An 18366-nucleotide genomic window follows, 5' to 3' on the forward strand; every position below is an offset into this window, starting at 1 on the left:
GAGCCAGAATAGCCCACAGCCGCGGGGGAGGAGGAGAAAAGGAAAGAGCTGTCCTCCTCCTCCTCCCCCTGCTGGCGTACCAAGTGGATCTCTGTAACAAATCTGCTTCTCTCTCCGGCTGGAGGCTTCTAAAGCCTGGAGAGAGTTCATGCCGTCCCCGTCCCCCCCCTTTAGCTTGCTGGCAGGGCGCCCTCTTGTGGTGATTCGGCACCCTCTTGTGACCCGAGTATAAGTCAAGGTCGGGTTTTTCAGCCCATTTTTGGGGCTGAAAAACTCGGCTTATGCTCGAGTATATACGGTAGCTTGATCGCTAGATCATTAAAGATAATCTCAATAGCTGTTCTTTCATGGCAGCTATTTTGCAAATATGATTCCTCTTATCTTAGGGCAGGTATTTTCTCTAACCCACACTGTATTCTCTTTATGTGTTTATTAGTCTCAAAATGTTGGGGGTCAGTAGTATAGAATTGAGGGGGAAAACAAAGTTACATTATTTTGTTATAAATCTGAAGTAGGTATGAAATCTGAAGTAAGAAAGACAAATTAACTTGTGCAGAGGGATTCTGATGAAAATGATTTTTAGTAGATCTTAATTTCTTCCATCTCTTTCAGTATGGTGGAGATGTTGCTAATGTTCTGTAATAACTGTATTGAAAAAGAGATTCACCAGTGGGTGTGGACGCTCCCAATTCTTTATCTATTTACTGTGAATGATTCTGAATATAAAGCTAGGACTTGCCTTGAATCAGAAGAGAAATGGGCAAGGTTGGAAGGTATTGGATATTTGGAATATAGACATAAAAACAGAAACAAGTAAGTTTTTCTACGTACTATTGTTATCCCTGAAATGTATTCAGATGTTTTAAAATTTAATTTGAGCTATGACATGGGTTTTCAATATTTACACAGATAATCCTCAATTTGCAACTATTCATTTAGTGACTGTTTTAAATTACAACAGCCCTGAAAAAGTGATTTATGATTGTTTTTCCCATGTTTTTTACAACCATTCCTGCATCCCCACATGGTCATGTAATCAAAATGTGGACGCTTGGCATCTGATTCATATGTATGACAGTTGCAGTGTCCCAGGGTTATGTGCTCGACTTTGATGATCTTCTGACAAACAAAGTCAATGGGGATGCCAGATTCACTTAACAACCATGTTACCAACATAACAACAACTGTGGCAAGAAACTTTGTAAAATGGAGCAAAACTCACTTAAAAATGTCTTACTTGTCAACAATAATTTTGGACTCTGTTATGATTATAAGTTGAGGATTATCTATAGACAGTAATGGGCAGCCAAAGTTTTTACTGCCACACTATAGGTGTGGCTTAATGGTCATGTGACTGGGTAGGAGTGGCTTGCCGGCCATGTGACCAGGTGGGAGTAGCTTGAACGATCATCATCGTTCAAGTGAATTGTTAAGTCCTTGACTTACAACCTTACCAGTGTCGCTCGCTGGGGTGACAATTTGCTTCATGTTTCCCACGCTCTCCTTTCTGGGTTGCCTCCCCGCCCCAGGCTGGGTAGCTAGGCGAACGGGTGCTGCCAGAAGCATAAATGCTGCCAGTGCCGCTTCCACCCACGTCTTCTGCTTGCATTTCAGATGGGAGGTGGCTGCTTGAGACTAGAGGGGAGATGGGCAGGAGAGAGGGAAGCTCATCCGAGGCCAGGAAGGAGAAAAGAGGAAAAAAGCAAGGAGTGCAGCAACAGCAGGGAAAAGAGAGCCAAGCCGAGATCAGTAATCCAGGAAGTAACAGCTGCCGATCAGCTGGAGCTGTGCACGCATCTTCATTTTCGTCAGTTCCACCCCGTCCTGCCTGCTGCCCACCCCTGCCCATAGATTGCAAAACTAGACTCCAAGAAATAGAAACAGTGCCATTTACTGATGTGATATTTCAAGATAGTAAATGTTTGTGACCTTCACAAATGACACAGAGGTTAATAAAAATAATGTTATCATTGCATGAATAATTAAACTTTCTCTGGTGGTGCATGTCTTTTTGCTTGATTACTCCATAAAATGACTGAATAGGTCATTAATATATAATTAATATAACTGGAGTACTGTATTGCAATATTCTGTACATGGGGCTACCCCTGAAAAGTATCCAGAATAGAGGTGGGTTTCAGCAGGTTCTGACAGGTTCTGAAGAACCGCTGTAGAAAATTTTGAGTAGTTTGGAAAACCGATAAATATCGCCTCTGACTGCCCTGCCCCCATCTATTCTCTGCCTCCTAAATCCCAGCTGATTGGGAGGAAATGGGGATTTTTCAGTAACCTTCCCTTGGAGTGGGGAGGGATTAGAGATTTTACAGTATCCTTCCGCTGCCATGCCCACCAAGCTATGTCCACAGAACTGGCAGTAAAAAAAATTGAATCCCACCACTGATCCAGAAGCTTTATATGGTGCCGAACATCTGGGTAATTTTAGATGCCCAAGAAGGCTGCATGTAACGTCTTTGCTTCAGGAACTGTGTATGGTACCAGTTTGCTTCAGGGCCTGTACCATATTGCTCAATTGCTTTCAATCATGGCAGAGCTTCTTTAAAGTCTTTAAAGTCTTAAACATTCAGGGAGATATTACCTGTCTTTAAAGTACTCCATATTGAGCTATATAGCACAATAAAATGTTAGGAGCTGACTACAGGAAATTTTAAATGAAATTTTGTATTGTGTCATTAAATGTTTTATGACAATTTTATGTTGTTGCATTTTCATTGCTTGCCCTCAGAGGTGAGGAAAGCCCCCAATCTCTTGGCCTTCTGCAAAAGGGTCAAATTTGGCTTTGTAGCCTTGCATGGGGGCCCCAGGGGCCTACATAACCATGGGACAGATTGGCCCAATGAGAAATCCCCCTCCCAGTCTGTACCAACATCTATTAATCTCCTATCTTGGAATTCTTCATCTTTCAAAATTGTATAAGATCATTGTATAATTTAAACATTTTTATCCTAAATTATTCTTTTTTAATTATTTAATTTTATTGATTAAACTACACACTGCCCAGAGCACCTCTTTGGAGGAGATGGGCAGTTAAGAAGTATGAAATATAACTAAATAAATACCTTTCGAGTCAGCATACCCAGTTGTCAGGCTGAAGCCATTTTAGTTGGGGTCTTTGGCCTGCCACGCTTTATACTATTTTAAAATGTATTCTTTGTTGTGGGAATTTGGGAGGGATAATTGCATGAGGGACATCTGCATGTAGCCATAACAAATTCCTTCTAGATTGTCAAGGTCATCCTTTGTCTTTGCACTCCTGCACCTGCATGCAAAGAGATGGGAGTTGCTGCCAAGTTTGGAGATCAGTCAATGTGATGGACTTGGAGGTGTGGGGACAAGGGCTTGAACTTTCAACTAGGTGGATTTAATTTTTGATGCTATTTGGAACCTCAACACCAGTACTTTTAGATATAGCAGCTGCAAAATGTTAAACCAACTTGCAATTTCTTAATTTTTGGATTCACAGTTGCTCACATTTTGTATAATTTTGAAATTGAAGCTCCTACAAAAAGTACTCAGAGAATAAACATTGTGCCATGTTTTTATTCAAATTTCTCGGTATATTAGGAATATAATAATGGGAAAGAATCATTTGCTGGAAGGAAACCGAATGTTATTCAGATCCTGGTTCTGCTTGTTACCACTATATGACCTGGGGGAATATATCTGTAACCCTTATGCTAATCCATTCGACGCTCTTCTGGGAATCTTTCATAGACTGAATGTCTTGAGAATTCCCCCTCCAAAGTGTCAGGTTTGTTCTGATTTCTAATTAACATTTTTAATTATCTTTACATGATAATATAGAATAAAATATAATTTTTTTATTGGCCAAGTGTGGTTGGACACACAAGGAATTTGTCTTTGGTGCATATGCTCTCACTGTACATAACAGAAAAGATACATTTTTCAAGAATCCTGAGGTACAGCACTTAATGATTGTCATAGGGTACAAATAAGCAATCAGGGAACAATCAATATTAATAGAAATTGTAAGGATACGAGTAACAAGCTACAGTCATACAGTCATAAGTGGGAAGAGATGGGTGATAGGAATGATGAGAACACTAATAGTAATAGTAATGCAGCCTTAGTGAATAGTTTGACAGTGGTGAGAGAATTATTTGTTAACAGAATGATGATGGAAAGAGACAGATACCAGAGGCTCAAGCTTACATTCATTCCATAGGTTTGTCATTACTTCTGATGTGAAGTATATATCAGCAAGTATGAGACCTTGGTTTCTCCCAACTATTCTAGTAAATTGGTCTAGTAAGGTCTGACTTACAGATTTAGCATCAATTTGGCATACCAAATAATCCACCGTAGGATAGACTCCCCCAGTCAAGACATACTGTTTGTCTTTGATATCTTGGGCTCACAGTATCCACCACTCACCTCTGGAAGGGTCCCATATTAACAGTAAGTTGCAAAGGGAATTCTTATCAGGGCAGTACCACATGTCCTGGCAGGTCACAGAATTCCATCTATGAAATACTTCCTTCCCAATGGAAAGAATACACTTTCACTTGGGTAATCAGCCAGATTTGGCAGCCTCAGGTAGGTAGGCATCAAGAGCTGATAATAAGGAACTCTGTACTGCACAGAATTCTGTTTTTCATACATTGTGGCTTCCAGTATTTTTGGGTGGTGGTAGTTATCAGCTCCACTAGGCAAATCATCCAGGGGGAGATTATTGACAGTAAAAGCAGAATCTTGCAACACTGATTGTGCTGTGCTTCCTCCCTCTTATATGCCAATTAATAAAGGAGGTATCTGCCTGAGCCACTTCCAAATATTTATTCATTTCATTTTCATCCATCCATCCATCCATCCATCCATCCATCCATCCATCCATCCATCCATCCAAGCTGAGGACTACTGTAACCACTTTTAGATAAAGTTTCCAACTAAAATAAAATAAGAGGAAAATTATATTTGTTGAGGTTCCCACATTTTGTTTCCGCAGTGCATGATTGCAGAATTAGTTGTGGTGGCTTGGCATCTGTTACTCTCACAGGAGGGTTCCCTAAGTCTTTCTTCCATAATTCCAATTGTTGCAACCTCTAATAAACCATGGAGGTATGTGGTCATTATTGCCACCATTTTTAATGGAGAAATGCCCTCTGCATCTTTTTTCAGAAAGGCGGTGTATTATAGGCGCACTTTTGCCCATTGGTAACAGGTTGCTGTAAGTTCAACCTTTGCCGCCAGGCATGGGGGAATTGAGATATCTCCCCCGGGCCTATACAATTTATGTATGGTATGTTTGTGTGCATGTCTGCTTAATAATGGGGTTTTTAAAATGTTTTTAAATTATTAGATTTGTCATGAATTGTTTTATTCCTGTTGTGAGCCACCCTGAGTCTACGGAGAGGGGCGGCATACAAATCTAATAGATAGATAGATAAATAGATAGATAGATAGATAGATAGATAGATAGATAGATAGATAGATAGATAAATAATAAAGTTCAGTTCTGTGGCAAAATGAGCCTGTGTTTCAGAAAGAAGATACAAGTTGTTATGTAGGTTAAGGTTAGGTAGCTAATGGAGAATTACTTGCAGGTAAATGAGAGAACAGGAAAGTCTCATTATTATGTACAGTATATTTGTAGATAAGCCCATCCACGGATAAGCCCAACATGTTTTTGTCAGTATTTTGCAACCCAAAAATTATTGATTTATCTATGAGTACATACACAATGCAGGCAATGTTTATGAATGTGCAATATTTATGTTTAGATCTGTTAATTGTCCAAGACTTCTCTAGGGTGGGATGTGCTTCTTACAAATGGAAGCATTCAGAAGTATACACCCACACTGACACAACACCTACACCAGCCTCTTTAGGCAGTAAACTACAAAGCCAGTTGACTGAGAGATGTTTGTCTAAAACATTGATTCTTTTTAATCCAATCTTTTTCTATTTTAGGATGTAGAACAGCTTTTAGAAAAATTGTTGCACATCCTTTCAGAAAAAAAGATGTAAGTAAAATGTGCATGTATTTTTTTTAAAGTATTCATTTAGAACATGCCTCATTGAAGTAAACAATAGAAAAATTGATGGTGAATGTATTACTTTGTTTTGTCAAGCTAAAAATGATAACCTATAACTAGGGGTCCTCAAGTCTTTGAGGAGATACTGTATTTAATCAGGTTTTGGAAAAAACAGATGATGTTTGTGCAATTTCTAGAGAGAGAGCACCCTCAGAAACTGACATTTCCAAAGCTGACCTGCTGCTCAATTATGGTCCAGCCTTATAAGGCAAACTGGCCTATTTGGCCCTTGCTGTTTGAAGGAAGTATGATGCCTCCATGCACGATAAAGTGTTCCATCACCCACAAATTAGTTATACATGTTATTTTAATAATCATAAACACTAGTACAGTGGTACCTCAAGATACGAACCCCTTGTCTTACGAACAACTCGTGATATGAACCCGGGGATCAGAAAAATTTTACCTCTTCTTACGAACTTTTTTCGAGTTACGAACCGGCGTTCGGAGACTGCTGGGAAGCCGGGCGGCTGTTTTAAAAGGTAACAGCCGGGCGCCGGGGCTTCCCAGAAGCCTCCCGAACGCCGGTTCGTAACTCGAACAAAGTTCGTAAGAAGAGGCAAAATTTTGCTGAACCCCGGGTTCGGTTCGGGAGGTTGCTGGGAAGCCCCCCAGGCCGGCTGCGACCTTTTAAAACACCCGCGCCGCTTTGCAGCTGTCTCCCAAAGCCGAACGCGGAAGTTCGGCTTTAGCGTTCGGCTTCAGGAGACAGCAGCGAAGCGGCGCGGGTGTTTTAAAAGGTCGCAGCCGGCCTGGGGGGCTTGCCAGCACCCCCGAACCCGGAAGTTCGGGGTTCGGGAGGTTGCTGGGAAGCCCCCCAGCCCGGCTGTGAAATGCCGCTCATAGCAGCTGCTACGAGCAGCATTTCACCTTCCCTCCCAGGCAAAAAGATGCCGGCATTCTGGGATGATGGGGCCGGACTTCCCAGGCGGAAGGCGTGCCCCTCTCCCCGGCATCTTTTTGCCTGGGAGGGAAGGTGAAATGCCGCTCGTAGCAGCTGCTACGAGCGGCATTTCACTTTCTCTCCCAGACAAAAAGATGCCGGCATTCTGGGATGATGGGGCCGGACTTCCCAGGCGGAAGGCGTGCCCCTCTCCCCGGCATCTTTTTGCCTGGGAGGGAAGGTGAAATGCCGCTCGTAGCAGCTGCTACGAGCGGCATTTCACTTTCTCTCCCAGGCAAAAAGTTGCCGGCATTCTGGGATGATGGGGCCGGACTTCCCAGGCGGAAGGCGTGCCCCTCTCCCCGGCATCTTTTTGCCTGGGAGGGAAGGTGAAATGCCGCTCGTAGCAGCTGCTACGAGCGGCATTTCACTTTCTCTCCCAGGCAAAAAGATCCCGGCATTCTGGGATGATGGGGCCGGACTTCCCAGGCGGAAGGCGTGCCCCTCTCCCCGGCATCTTTTTGCCTGGGAGGGAAGGTGAAATGCCGCTCGTAGCAGCTGCTACGAGCGGCATTTCACTTTCTCTCCCAGGCAAAAAGTTGCCGGCATTCTGGGATGATGGGGCCGGACTTCCCAGGCGGAAGGCGTGCCCCTCTCCCCGGCATCTTTTTGCCTGGGAGGGAAGGTAAAATGCCGCTCGTAGCAGCTTCTACGAGCGGCATTTCACTTTCTCTCCCAGGCAAAAAGATGCCGGCATTATGGGATGATGGGGCCGGACTTCCCAGGCGGAAGGCGTGCCCCTCTCCCCGGCATCTTTTTGCCTGGGAGGGAAGGTGAAATGCCGCTCGTAGCAGCTGCTACGAGCGGCATTTCACTTTCTCTCCCAGGCAAAAAGTTGCCGGCATTCTGGGATGATGGGGCCGGACTTCCCAGGCAGAAGGCGTGCCCCTCTCCCCGGCATCTTTTTGCCTGGGAGGGAAGGTGAAAAGCCGCTCGTAGCAGCTGCTAGAGCCGCCGGCATTTCACCTTCCCTCCCAGGCAAAAAGAAGCCGCGCTGCTGCTCCAGTCGCCCGGTCCTCTCCTGCCTCCCGCGCCGATGTTCCCCACTGCGTCGGGGGCCGCCAGCCCGAATCGGATGCACCCTCGCCGCTACCGCTGCCGCCGCGGCCACTGCCCGCCCCATTCTTGCTGGAGGTCTAGCTGGAGCCGGAGCCAGGTCTGCTCGCCCGCGCCTCCTCGCCCGCCGCCCAGGATGCTGACCTGCTACCTCGCGGCGTGCCCGCCGCCGGCCCGATCCTGCGCCTCCTGCTTCCCCCCCCAGCCAAAAATACAAAGGCGGTCTGCCGCTCCCGCGGAGCAATGGGAAGCTGAAGCCGCCGGTGGTTTCAGCCTCCCTTTGCTCCACGCTGCTCCGCCCTGCCTGTCTTTGTGTTTTTGGCTGGGGAGGGGAGCAGGAGGACCTTCCTGACTCCCTCCCCCCAGCACTTCACCCAGGACAACAGGCAGGGCGAAGCAGCGTGGGGCAAAGGGAGGCTCAAGCCTCCTTTGGTGGTGGCGGCCGGCTTCCCGGTTTCTGAGTTTTGGGCTTGCACGCATTAATTGCTTTTCCATTGATTCCTATGGGAAACAATGTTTCATCTTACGAACTTTTCACCTTACGAACCTCCTCCCGGCACCAATTAAGTTCGTATCTTGAGGTACCACTGTATATAAAAAGGCTCTCAGAGAAGCTAGAAAGATTCATTTGTTTGTGTTTGATAGTGCCATGATTAGTATTTAATGGTTGAGCTATTTCTACTAGAAAAGGAACATTGGAAACTATTAGAACAAAGTGGGAAGTGATTTTGAGAAAAGAAAAAAGAAAAAAAAGACCCCACTCTTCCTTCCTATAGAGGAATCCTACTACAGAGCAAGATATTCCATGGACACCCCCTTATTTAAGTGCTTTTACCATATGCTTTAAATCAAGAGTCACTTCTCTCTCTGTTTCTCTCTCTTTCCTGTCATTCTCTGCCTCAATCATTTTCTCATTTCTCTTTTTCTCCCCTTTTTTCTATCATTTCTCTCTCTCTTCCTTCCACTCTTCTCTCTCTCTTGCTTTCTTCCTCTCTCACTCTCTCACTCTTTTCTCTCTCTCTCTCTCTCCCCCCTCTTGCTCTCTCTCTCTTATTCTCACTTTCTGTCTTCTTCTCTCCTTTCTATCTCTCTCTGTCTGTTGCTCTCTCTTTCTCTTTCTTCTTTTCTTTCTCTCTTTTTTTTCTCTCTCTTGCTTTCTTTCTCTCACACACTTTCTCTCTTGTTCTCTCTCACTTGCTATCACTCTCTCTTTCTATCTCGCTCTATCTGTTGCTCTCTCTCTCCCTTGTTCTCTCTTTCTCTCTGTTCTTTTCTTCTCTGCGGAGGCCGGCGAAGGTTTTTCTTATTTTGAATGTGCCGGGCGGGCTGGTAGGGGCACCCGACATTCCAAATCACCTTCGCTGGCCTCCGCTGTGAGAATGCCTGCCCCGCTTCTCCTGCAGCCCCCTCGCTGATAGCCCAAGCCGAAAGCGCTCTCAGCGAAGGGAGGGGCGGGGTGAGCGTTCTTCTCTGCGGAGGCCGGCGAAGGTGATTTGGAATGTCGGGCGCCCCTGCCAGCCCGGCCGGCACATTCAAAATAAGAAAAACCTTCGCCGGCCTCTGCTGTGAGAACGCCCACCCCGCTTCTCCTGCAGCCCCCTCGCTGATAGCCCAGGACGAAAGCGCTCTCAGCGAAAGGAGGGGCAGGGCGGGCGTTCTTTTCTGCGGAGGCCGGCGAAGGTTTTTCTTATTTTGAATGTGCTGGACGGGCTGGCAGGGGATGGGGAGAGCGCGCGCTGGCCCGTGCACCTGACATTGAAAATTACCTTCACCACCCCCCGCTGTGAGAACGCCTACCCCGCCTCTCCTGCAGCTTGCTGAGAGCCCGGGACGAAAGCACTCTCGGTGAAGGGACTGCGAGAGCGGCAGGGCAGGCGTTCTGACAGCGGGGGTGGCGAAGGTAATTTTCAATGTCGGGCGCTGCGGGAGGAGCCGCACCCCAAGGCGGGAAGCAGAGGAGAAAGAGAGGCGGATGGGCGGGGGACAGCGGCGAGAAGCCAGGGTCATGGGGGTGGCAGCGTGGGTGGACGTGGCTCCGTGCGCACCCTTGGAAAAGGGTGCGTGGGGGGCCTTGTGGGGTGCGCGTGTGCAGGCACGCGCAACTTACAGGGAACAGTGATGACTGGTATTCATATTCACAAAATGGCTTCTATAGAAGACTTCTTAATTCAATTATGGGGATGTGTATGACTGGTTTTGAAGAGGAACAGACATATTTTACCTTCCTATAAGCTTAGTTTTCATTGCAAATATGATTTTAAACTCTGAGTCTATTTTGTTATGTATACTTTCAATGTACATTTCTGGGGTCTCTTGATTACAAAAAATATACAAACTTTCTGCAATTCAGTACAATTCAGAAAGAAGATTGGGGAGTCTCTGCTTTGGCCTGTAGAAGACTTCATGAGATATGCAGCAATCGGATTCCAGCAATATCACAATACAAGTTATTAGCTACAGCAATTGAGATTGTTTCAACAATTCTTGCACTTGTGCCATCAGAGGTAGGCTACTCTTTTTTGCTCTTTGATAATTTCTTAAGATGAATGTGAAAAAGGATAAGTTCTCCTGCTTGAGCAGGGGTGGGACTAGAACAGCGTTTCCCAACCGGTGTGCCGCGGCACACTAGTGTGCCGCGAGACACCGTCAGGTGTGCCGCGGCGAGAGGCGGCGGAGGAGAGTGGGCGGATCGGGCGGGCAATGGGGCAGGGCGGAGAAGCCAGGGGCGCGTTTGGCCGGAGGCACCTACTGCCGCACCTCCCTGCCCCTGCCCCTGCCTCCCCACGGTGTCTCCGGCCAAACACGCCCCTGGCTTCTCCGCCCTGCCCCATTGCCCGCCCGATCTGCCCACTCTCCTCCGCCGCCGCCTCCTGCCTTGGGGCGAGCAATCCGGGAGTCCGGGACTAAAACGGCCGACTTTTCCCTGCTGCCGTTTTCTTTTCATGGCGCAAAGCCACACAGTCCCGGACTCCCGGATCGCTTGCTTCTCCGGTCAGCAAAGCCATCTGCCCAGGAAAGCACCGCGCTGGCCGGAGAAGCGAGCGATCCGGGAGTCCGGGACTGTGTGGCTTTCGGCCGGGCTAACGGGAGGCGGCGTGAGGCCGGGCGCTGGGGACGTCTGGGAGGGCGAGGAGGCTGATGGCTGCTGCGCACTCCACTCTCTCTCCGGCTCTCTCTCGCTCATTCTTTTTCTCTCTGTTGCTGGCGTGGTGAACGAGAGAGAAAGAGAGAGAGAGAAAAAGGAGGGGAGAGAGAATGAGAGAAAGAAAGCAAGAGAAAGAGAGGGAAAGAAAGCAAGAGAGAGAGAGAAAGAAAGGGGGGAAGGAGGGAGAGGGAAAGACATAGAGGGAGGGAAAGAGGGAGAGAGAAAGAGAGCAAAAAAGAGAGGAAGAAAGAAAGAGTGATGGAGAGAAAGAAGGGAAGGAAGGAAGAGAGAGAAAGAGGGAGGGAGAAATAGAGTGAAATGGAGGAAGAGATATTTTTTTTGTCCAAACTTTTCTTTAGCCCCCCCACCCCCCCCTTCAGTGTTCCCCAGAATTTTGAAAACATGAATAATGTGCCGTGGCTCAAAAAAGGTTGGGAAACACTGGACTAGAAGACCCCCAAGAATCCTTCCAACTCTGTTATTTGGTTTCAGGGGGGTCAAGAAAACCTTTTCAAATCTAGGGGGAATCCATTGGGACAAATAGCCTTGGTGATGTAGTTATGTGAAAACATCACTGTTTTTTGAGTGCTTCAGGCAGATAAAGGTACAGGTAGTCCTTGACTTATAACAGTTTGCTTAGTGACTGTTTGAAGTTACAGTGTCACTGAAAACAATGACATGATAATTTTTCACACTTAGCAACCATTGCAGCATTTTCATGGTCACATGATCAAAATTCAGATGCTTGGCCACTGATTTATATTTATGATGATTGCAGTATCTGGAATCATGATCACCTTTTGTTATCTTCTGACAAGCAGAGTCAATGAAAAAACCAAATTCACTTAACAACCATGTTACTATCTTAACAACTGCAATGGTTCACTTTATAACTATGGCAAGAAAGGTCACAGCCACTGTCTCATTTAGCAACGGAAAGTTTGGCCTCAGTTATAGTTGAAGTCAGTGACTTCCTGTAAAGTATTTAAAACTTTAAAATTTAAAAATAAAGTAAACAAAGTAATTTGGCTTGAAATTCACATCCACCAATGTGATGATAACATTTAGACACTATTATCAAACTTGGCATAGATTCGGCACAGATTAGGGGTATACTGAATCTAACCATATGTATTATTCTCTGCTTTGGTGATCAGAAGATACTGTATAGCCGTAGAGATATCAAGGACCTTCCAAGGAGGGTTTGAACTATCAGTTTTTCCTTCTGTGGTTAAATTTCACAATTGCCAATAGGCTGCAAAGCAGATCATTCTGTGATGCCTGAAATAATGTCCCAAGGATTTTAGGATTATAGCTGAAATAATAGAGAGTCCCATTGGCAAGCTTAATCATAGGGGGCTTTTGTTCACCTACCCTCTGGAACAGCATTCCTACCAGTGATAGAGGAACCCCTTTCTCCTGAAATTTCAAAAAGCCCTTAAAATCTAGCTTTGATTCTAAGCTAGCTAATGTGTTGAGTGTTGCCATTGTGCTGTATTTTAAAGATTGTTTTAGTCTGAGCTGTCATGTTTTATTTTTTTAACTATTTAATTTAGTACTGTGTTTTGTAAGCCACCCAAAGTTCACTTGAATAATGGTAATCCTTGACATAACTTTTGCAGCATCCCATGCTCATGCAATTGCATTTTATCACATTTTGCTTAAAATTGGCATGTACTTTAGAATTTCGGCAAAACCAGTCCATTAGTGAACCATTGGTTTTGCTTAGCAGCTATGGTGTTCACTTAATGACTGAAACAGTGAATTTATTGACTTTGATGTCGGGCAAAAAAGGTCGAAAAATCAGGTCAGTCACATGAGTGACCCATTCTGTGACCATAATGGGTGACCCATTCTATGACCATATGACTATTACGGTTGTAGGTTGAGGACTACCTGTATTAAATCTACTTTTAATTATTACATTTCATCTCAAAGTCAGCCAGATGTTTAGACTGGATTTGGCCTTTTAGGAACCCATTGAGTTCTTCCCAAGGACCAGAGGTAGACAAATGCTGTTTGGTGGTGTTACTATTAGTGGAGATGGAAAATAAAGTGGATTTTCCTCTCTTTAAAATTTTACTTATGCTCATTCAGGAAATAGGCTTCTCTTCTCATTCAACAAATTATATTTTCCTTTTCAAATGACAGGTTTCAGAAGATGAGTGTGCCGTAATATTCCAAAATGTTTGTCAAACTACTCGCAAATGGTTTGAAAACTGTCTTCCGAAATGTCTGCTGGAAAAAAGATCAGTTACGTTTTCTTTGAAAAAGGAACTTGAGGTTTGTGTTTTGGTTTTTTTTTTTTTTGGGGGGGTATACATTTTTTTTTCTTTCACACCTTACAGAAATACAAATTCACATACCTTCAAAATAGAATACAATACAATATGGTATCAATTGCCAAATTCTTAATCAAAATTGTTAATTATTTATCTGTTTTGTTTTGGTATACATCATTCATCTTGTGCTACCTCCTTTTCTAATTTTGTCATCTGGATTTCAAACATTGTTTTCTGTTCTTATTCAGGTTCCAAATGCTATTAGCTATCAAAATTTCTCTTGGCTATTTGCTTTTTTCTACTAAAATTATGCCATAGTGCTTCAGTCCATTTCTTATATTCTTACTTATCTCATTCATGTTTTTTAAACCCTCATTTTAATATGAACTTTACGAGGAAAGTTCCAAATTTACTTCTCTTCATACAACAAGAAAGAAAAAAAATTGGTTCATATCACACCTTTGATCTAATTATAACAATAGCAATACAGGGTGGAGGAAAGATTATTATTAATAATTTAAATTATATTATCTTTCTGTGCTTAAACAATATCTCTATATAGTATATGCTATCATAAAAATTTTAACTTTTCAATACTTTCCACCAACTATATAATTGTGGTTTAAACCAATTCAGAAAAGTAAATTTATCTATAAAGTATCTCTATATGATATATTCTGTCTAGTAAATTTAACTTTAACACTTTATTTTGATATCTTTAAAAGTCTTTTTTTATATTCCAACAGTTGTAAACCTTCTGCCAAGTTTTATAAAATTCTGTTTCTACTTGGTTATTCAGCCGTCTCATCATCATATCTAATTCTGCACATTCCATAATCTTCCTAAAGACCTCTTCGTCTTTTGGAATTTCCTTTTCTTTCCATTCTTGTGCAAAAGCAGTCCTTGCAGCTACTAAAATATAAATTATTAAATAATATGTTTCTTTTTTGTACCTGGTATCTGTAATACCTAATTTAAAAAATTTCTGGGGTCTTCCTAATTTCTTTGTTTGTAATTTCTCTAAATCATCTTTCCACCTTATTCCAATAGATCTTTGCTTTTGAACATGTCCACCATGTATGAAAATATATACCAATTTCTTTTTTGCATTTCCAACGGTTGGATTCTATTAGGTGGCAAGTGTCATCTATAAAACATCTTAATTTGATTTTCTTTAAAAGAGATTGATTTAGTTATTTTCCAATTATGTATGCAAACCTTTTCCCACGTGTCTAAATCTATTTCTTTTCCTAAGTTTTTACACCAACTAATCATATTATCTTTTAATATCCAACCTATTGTCTTATACTTTATTAAATATTTATACACTTTCCCAATCAATTTTCCTTGATTTTGAATTAATAATTTCCCTAATATATTATTATCTTTCTTAAATATATATATTCTTACATCTTTTTGGAATCTGGATTTAATCTGGACATATTGCCACCAATCCATTTCTACTCCTACTTCCTGTAATTCTTGTCTTGTTTTCAATTTTGATTGGTTATCAAGTACGTCCCTATATTTCCATATTTTACCTTCTTTTAATAAATTTGGGGGACATATAGCTTCTATTGGCGAGATCCATTCTGGCATTACTAAGAAGTGATTTTTTAAAATCTCATTCCAAGCATCTAATAAGGCCTTTCTAATTGTGTGTCTTTTAAAATATGAATGATTTTTAAACTTTTCATACCAGAAAAAGGCATGCCAACCTAACATGACCCTCTCAATTTAATAATCTTCTATTTTTCAAAGTTAACCATTCTTTTATCCAAAATAATGCTGCTGCTTGATAGTACAGCTTCCAATTTGGAAGGGCGAGCCCGCCCCTCTCCTTCCGGTCTCCTAGTGCACTTCGTTTTAGTCTTGGGTTTTTTTACCTTGCCATATAAATTTTTTAGTAATCTTAATTAATTAATTGGAATTACCTGAAATAAAAACAATACAGTAATACCTGGTCTTACGAACTTAATTGGTTCCCGGAGGAGGTTCCCATAGGAAACAATGTAAAATCAATTAATCTGTGCAAGGAAAAAAACCCGCAAAAACGCCGCCGCCCGGCTGTCACCTTTTGAAACAGCTGGGCGCTTCTCAGCGTTCTCCTGAATGCCAAACCCGGAAATTAAGCAAACGTTTGGGTTTGGGTTTGGGTGGCCGCCCGGCTGTTGCCTTTTGAAACAGCCAGGGGGCTTCTCGGTGTCCTCCTGTACCCGAACGCCAAATCTAAACTTTTGCTGAACTTCCGGGTTCGGCGTTCAGGAGGCCACCAAGAAGCCCCGCCGCCTGGCTGTCACCTTTTGAAACAGCCGGGGGGCTTCTCAGCCGGTCGGGAGGCTCAAACGGAGGTGGGGAATCCCAATAGGGAATTCCATGGGCGGAGCTTTGACGTCACAGAGACGTCCTTCCTGGAGTCCACGTTTCGGCCAGCCAGGAAGGATGTCTCTTCTCAAGAAGCCTTCCCTGGACCCAGCCATTCTCAACAACTATCATCCAGTCTCCAACCTTCCTTTTATGGGGAAGGTTGTTGAGAAGGTGGTGGCGCTCCAGCTCCAGCAGTCCTTAGGTCCCACAGAGTTGGCCTTCTCTAGGTCCTGGCGACGAAACTGTCATCTGGCGGGACCCAGGGGAAGAGCCTTCTCTGTGGCGGCCCCGACCCTCTGGAACCAGCTCCCCCTGGAGATTAGGATTGTCCCCACCCTCCTTGCCTTTCGCAAACTCCTTAAAACCCGCCTCTGCCGTCAGGCATGGGGGAACTGTATGGTATGCTTGTATTGTATGTTTTTAAAATAATGGGGGTTTTAGATATTTTTTAAATATTAGATTTGTTCACTGTACACTGTTTTATTATTGTTGTGAGCTGCCCCGAGTCTGCAGAGAGGGGCGGCATACAAATCTAAATAATAATAATAATAATAATAATAATAATAATAATAATAATCATCATCATCATCATCATCATCATCATCATCATCATCAACAATAAATAAATAAATGGAGGAAACCATTCTATTGTTCCAAACACCCCTTCCGAGGCTCCACTGGGGGTCATCATGCCCGCAAATGCAGGTGGTAACTCTCCTCGTCTTCCTCCCCTCCTATAGCATGACGTCTATCCCGGTTTGCCTCCTGTTGTGACTTAATTACATCCAATGCCTGGGTTCTCCGCACCATTCACTATGGCTTGACTCTCAAACTTCTCTCTATCCCTCCACCTTCCTTTGTTCCATGCTCTATATCTAGGGACCCGACTAAGCGCGCCCTTATGGAACAAGCTATTCAGCACCTACTAGATAATCATGCCATCCAGAGTGTCCCTCCAGATTATCGGGGACAGGGCTTCTATTCAATTTTATTTGAGGTACTGAAATCATCGTGGGGGGTGGAGAGCTATTTTAGATCTCAAGCAACTAAATTACTATTTGGCCTACTGTAAGTTCAAAATGCGTACGCTAAAAGCTGTCCTAGCCTGCATCAGAAAGGAGATTTCATCTCTAGACTTTACCGAAGCCTACCTGCACATCCCCATATCTTGAGATCATTGCAAATTCCTACAATTTTTCTACACAAGTAGGCACTTTCAGTACTGGGCATTCCCATTCGGCCTTTCCTCTGCCCATCGTGTCTTCATGAAGGTACTCTCGGTGTTATTTTGATTGCTCCCTTTTGGCCCAGGCAACTCTGGTTTGCCAACTTAAAGATGTTATCGATGGTGGATCCTTGACACCTGCCGGTGTCACGCACTTACTGCCTCAGGGGTCCCTGCTCCACCCAGATCCCAGCTGGTGCTGACTGACTGTTTGGCGTTTGAGCAGGGCATCCTGAGAAGTCAAGATTATGACAGTACAGTAATGTCATTGAATACATTCATAAGGCATGCTGAACGTCCACAGAACGCATCTATCCTTCCACGTGGTGAGTGTTCTGTTCCTGGTGCAAACTCCAAGGTCTCCCTCATCCATATTCCTCTCCAAGGTCCTCTGGCTCCTTAAGCAAGGCATTGACAAGGGGCTTTCACCTAACACAATACGCCGACAAACAGCAGTCCTTTCCTCTGCAACCACCTGCAGTCACTGGCCGGCCCTGGGTCACATTCCATTGGTCTCCAGGTTCCTTAAGGGCCTCTCCAACGCACATCCTCCAGTGTTAAACCATTTTCCTACTTGGGATCTTCCCAGAGTCCTTCACTCCCTCACAAGTCCGCTGTACGAACCATCACGAGAAGTGTCCTTACGTTACTTGTCTCTGAAGGTAGCCTTCCTCATTGCCATAGCGTCAGCTAGGTGCATTTCGGAGCTGTCAGCCTTATCTGTTAGGGATGATTTGTGCTGTTTCCATCATGCCAAAGTCACTCTTCGATCCGGCCTTCATCCCAAAAGTCAACTCCGCCTTCAATAGGGGGCAAATATCATTCTTCCAACCTTCTGCGCTCCAGCTTCCTACCCCTCTGAACGGAGGAGACACATCCTCAATGTCAGAAGGGCTCTTCGCATTAACATGGGGAGGACCCACCCATTCAGGAGGACGGAGGCTCTCCTGGTCAGTTTCCTCCCTCAATCCCTAGGTCTCAAGGTCTCCTCAAGCACCATCGGTAGATGGGTTCACACTGCTATAGCCAAGGCCTATGACATAGATTCTCTCCAGTGGCCACTAGGCATCATGGCACACTTGACCTGCAGTGTGGCCATGACAGCGGCCTGGTCCACTCTGTCCTCTGGAAGAGCTGTGCAAAGCAGCCATGTGGGCTTCTCCCCCTCCCTTCATCCACTATTACCGGATAGGCAAGTACGTTTCGGCGGAGGTGGCTTATGGGTGCAGGGTCCTGCAGAGAGTAGTACAGCATGCTGCATAACACCTGCCCTT

At 44.3% G+C, this 18366-nt stretch overlaps 1 protein-coding gene across 1 annotated transcript in view; it reads left to right on the plus strand.

Moving 5' to 3' along the window:
- The window catches only part of RNF213 (ring finger protein 213), a 164764-nt gene that overhangs the window by 36311 nt on the left and 110087 nt on the right, over positions 1-18366 (plus strand). The window contains 5 exon segments of the mRNA XM_070740206.1: positions 613-813; positions 3583-3769; positions 5950-6002; positions 10424-10577; positions 13370-13501. Coding sequence (XP_070596307.1) covers positions 613-813; positions 3583-3769; positions 5950-6002; positions 10424-10577; positions 13370-13501 — 727 coding nt within the window.

Source organism: Erythrolamprus reginae, chromosome 2 (genome assembly GCF_031021105.1).
Source record: "Erythrolamprus reginae isolate rEryReg1 chromosome 2, rEryReg1.hap1, whole genome shotgun sequence".
Classification (NCBI taxonomy): domain Eukaryota; kingdom Metazoa; phylum Chordata; class Lepidosauria; order Squamata; family Dipsadidae; genus Erythrolamprus; species Erythrolamprus reginae.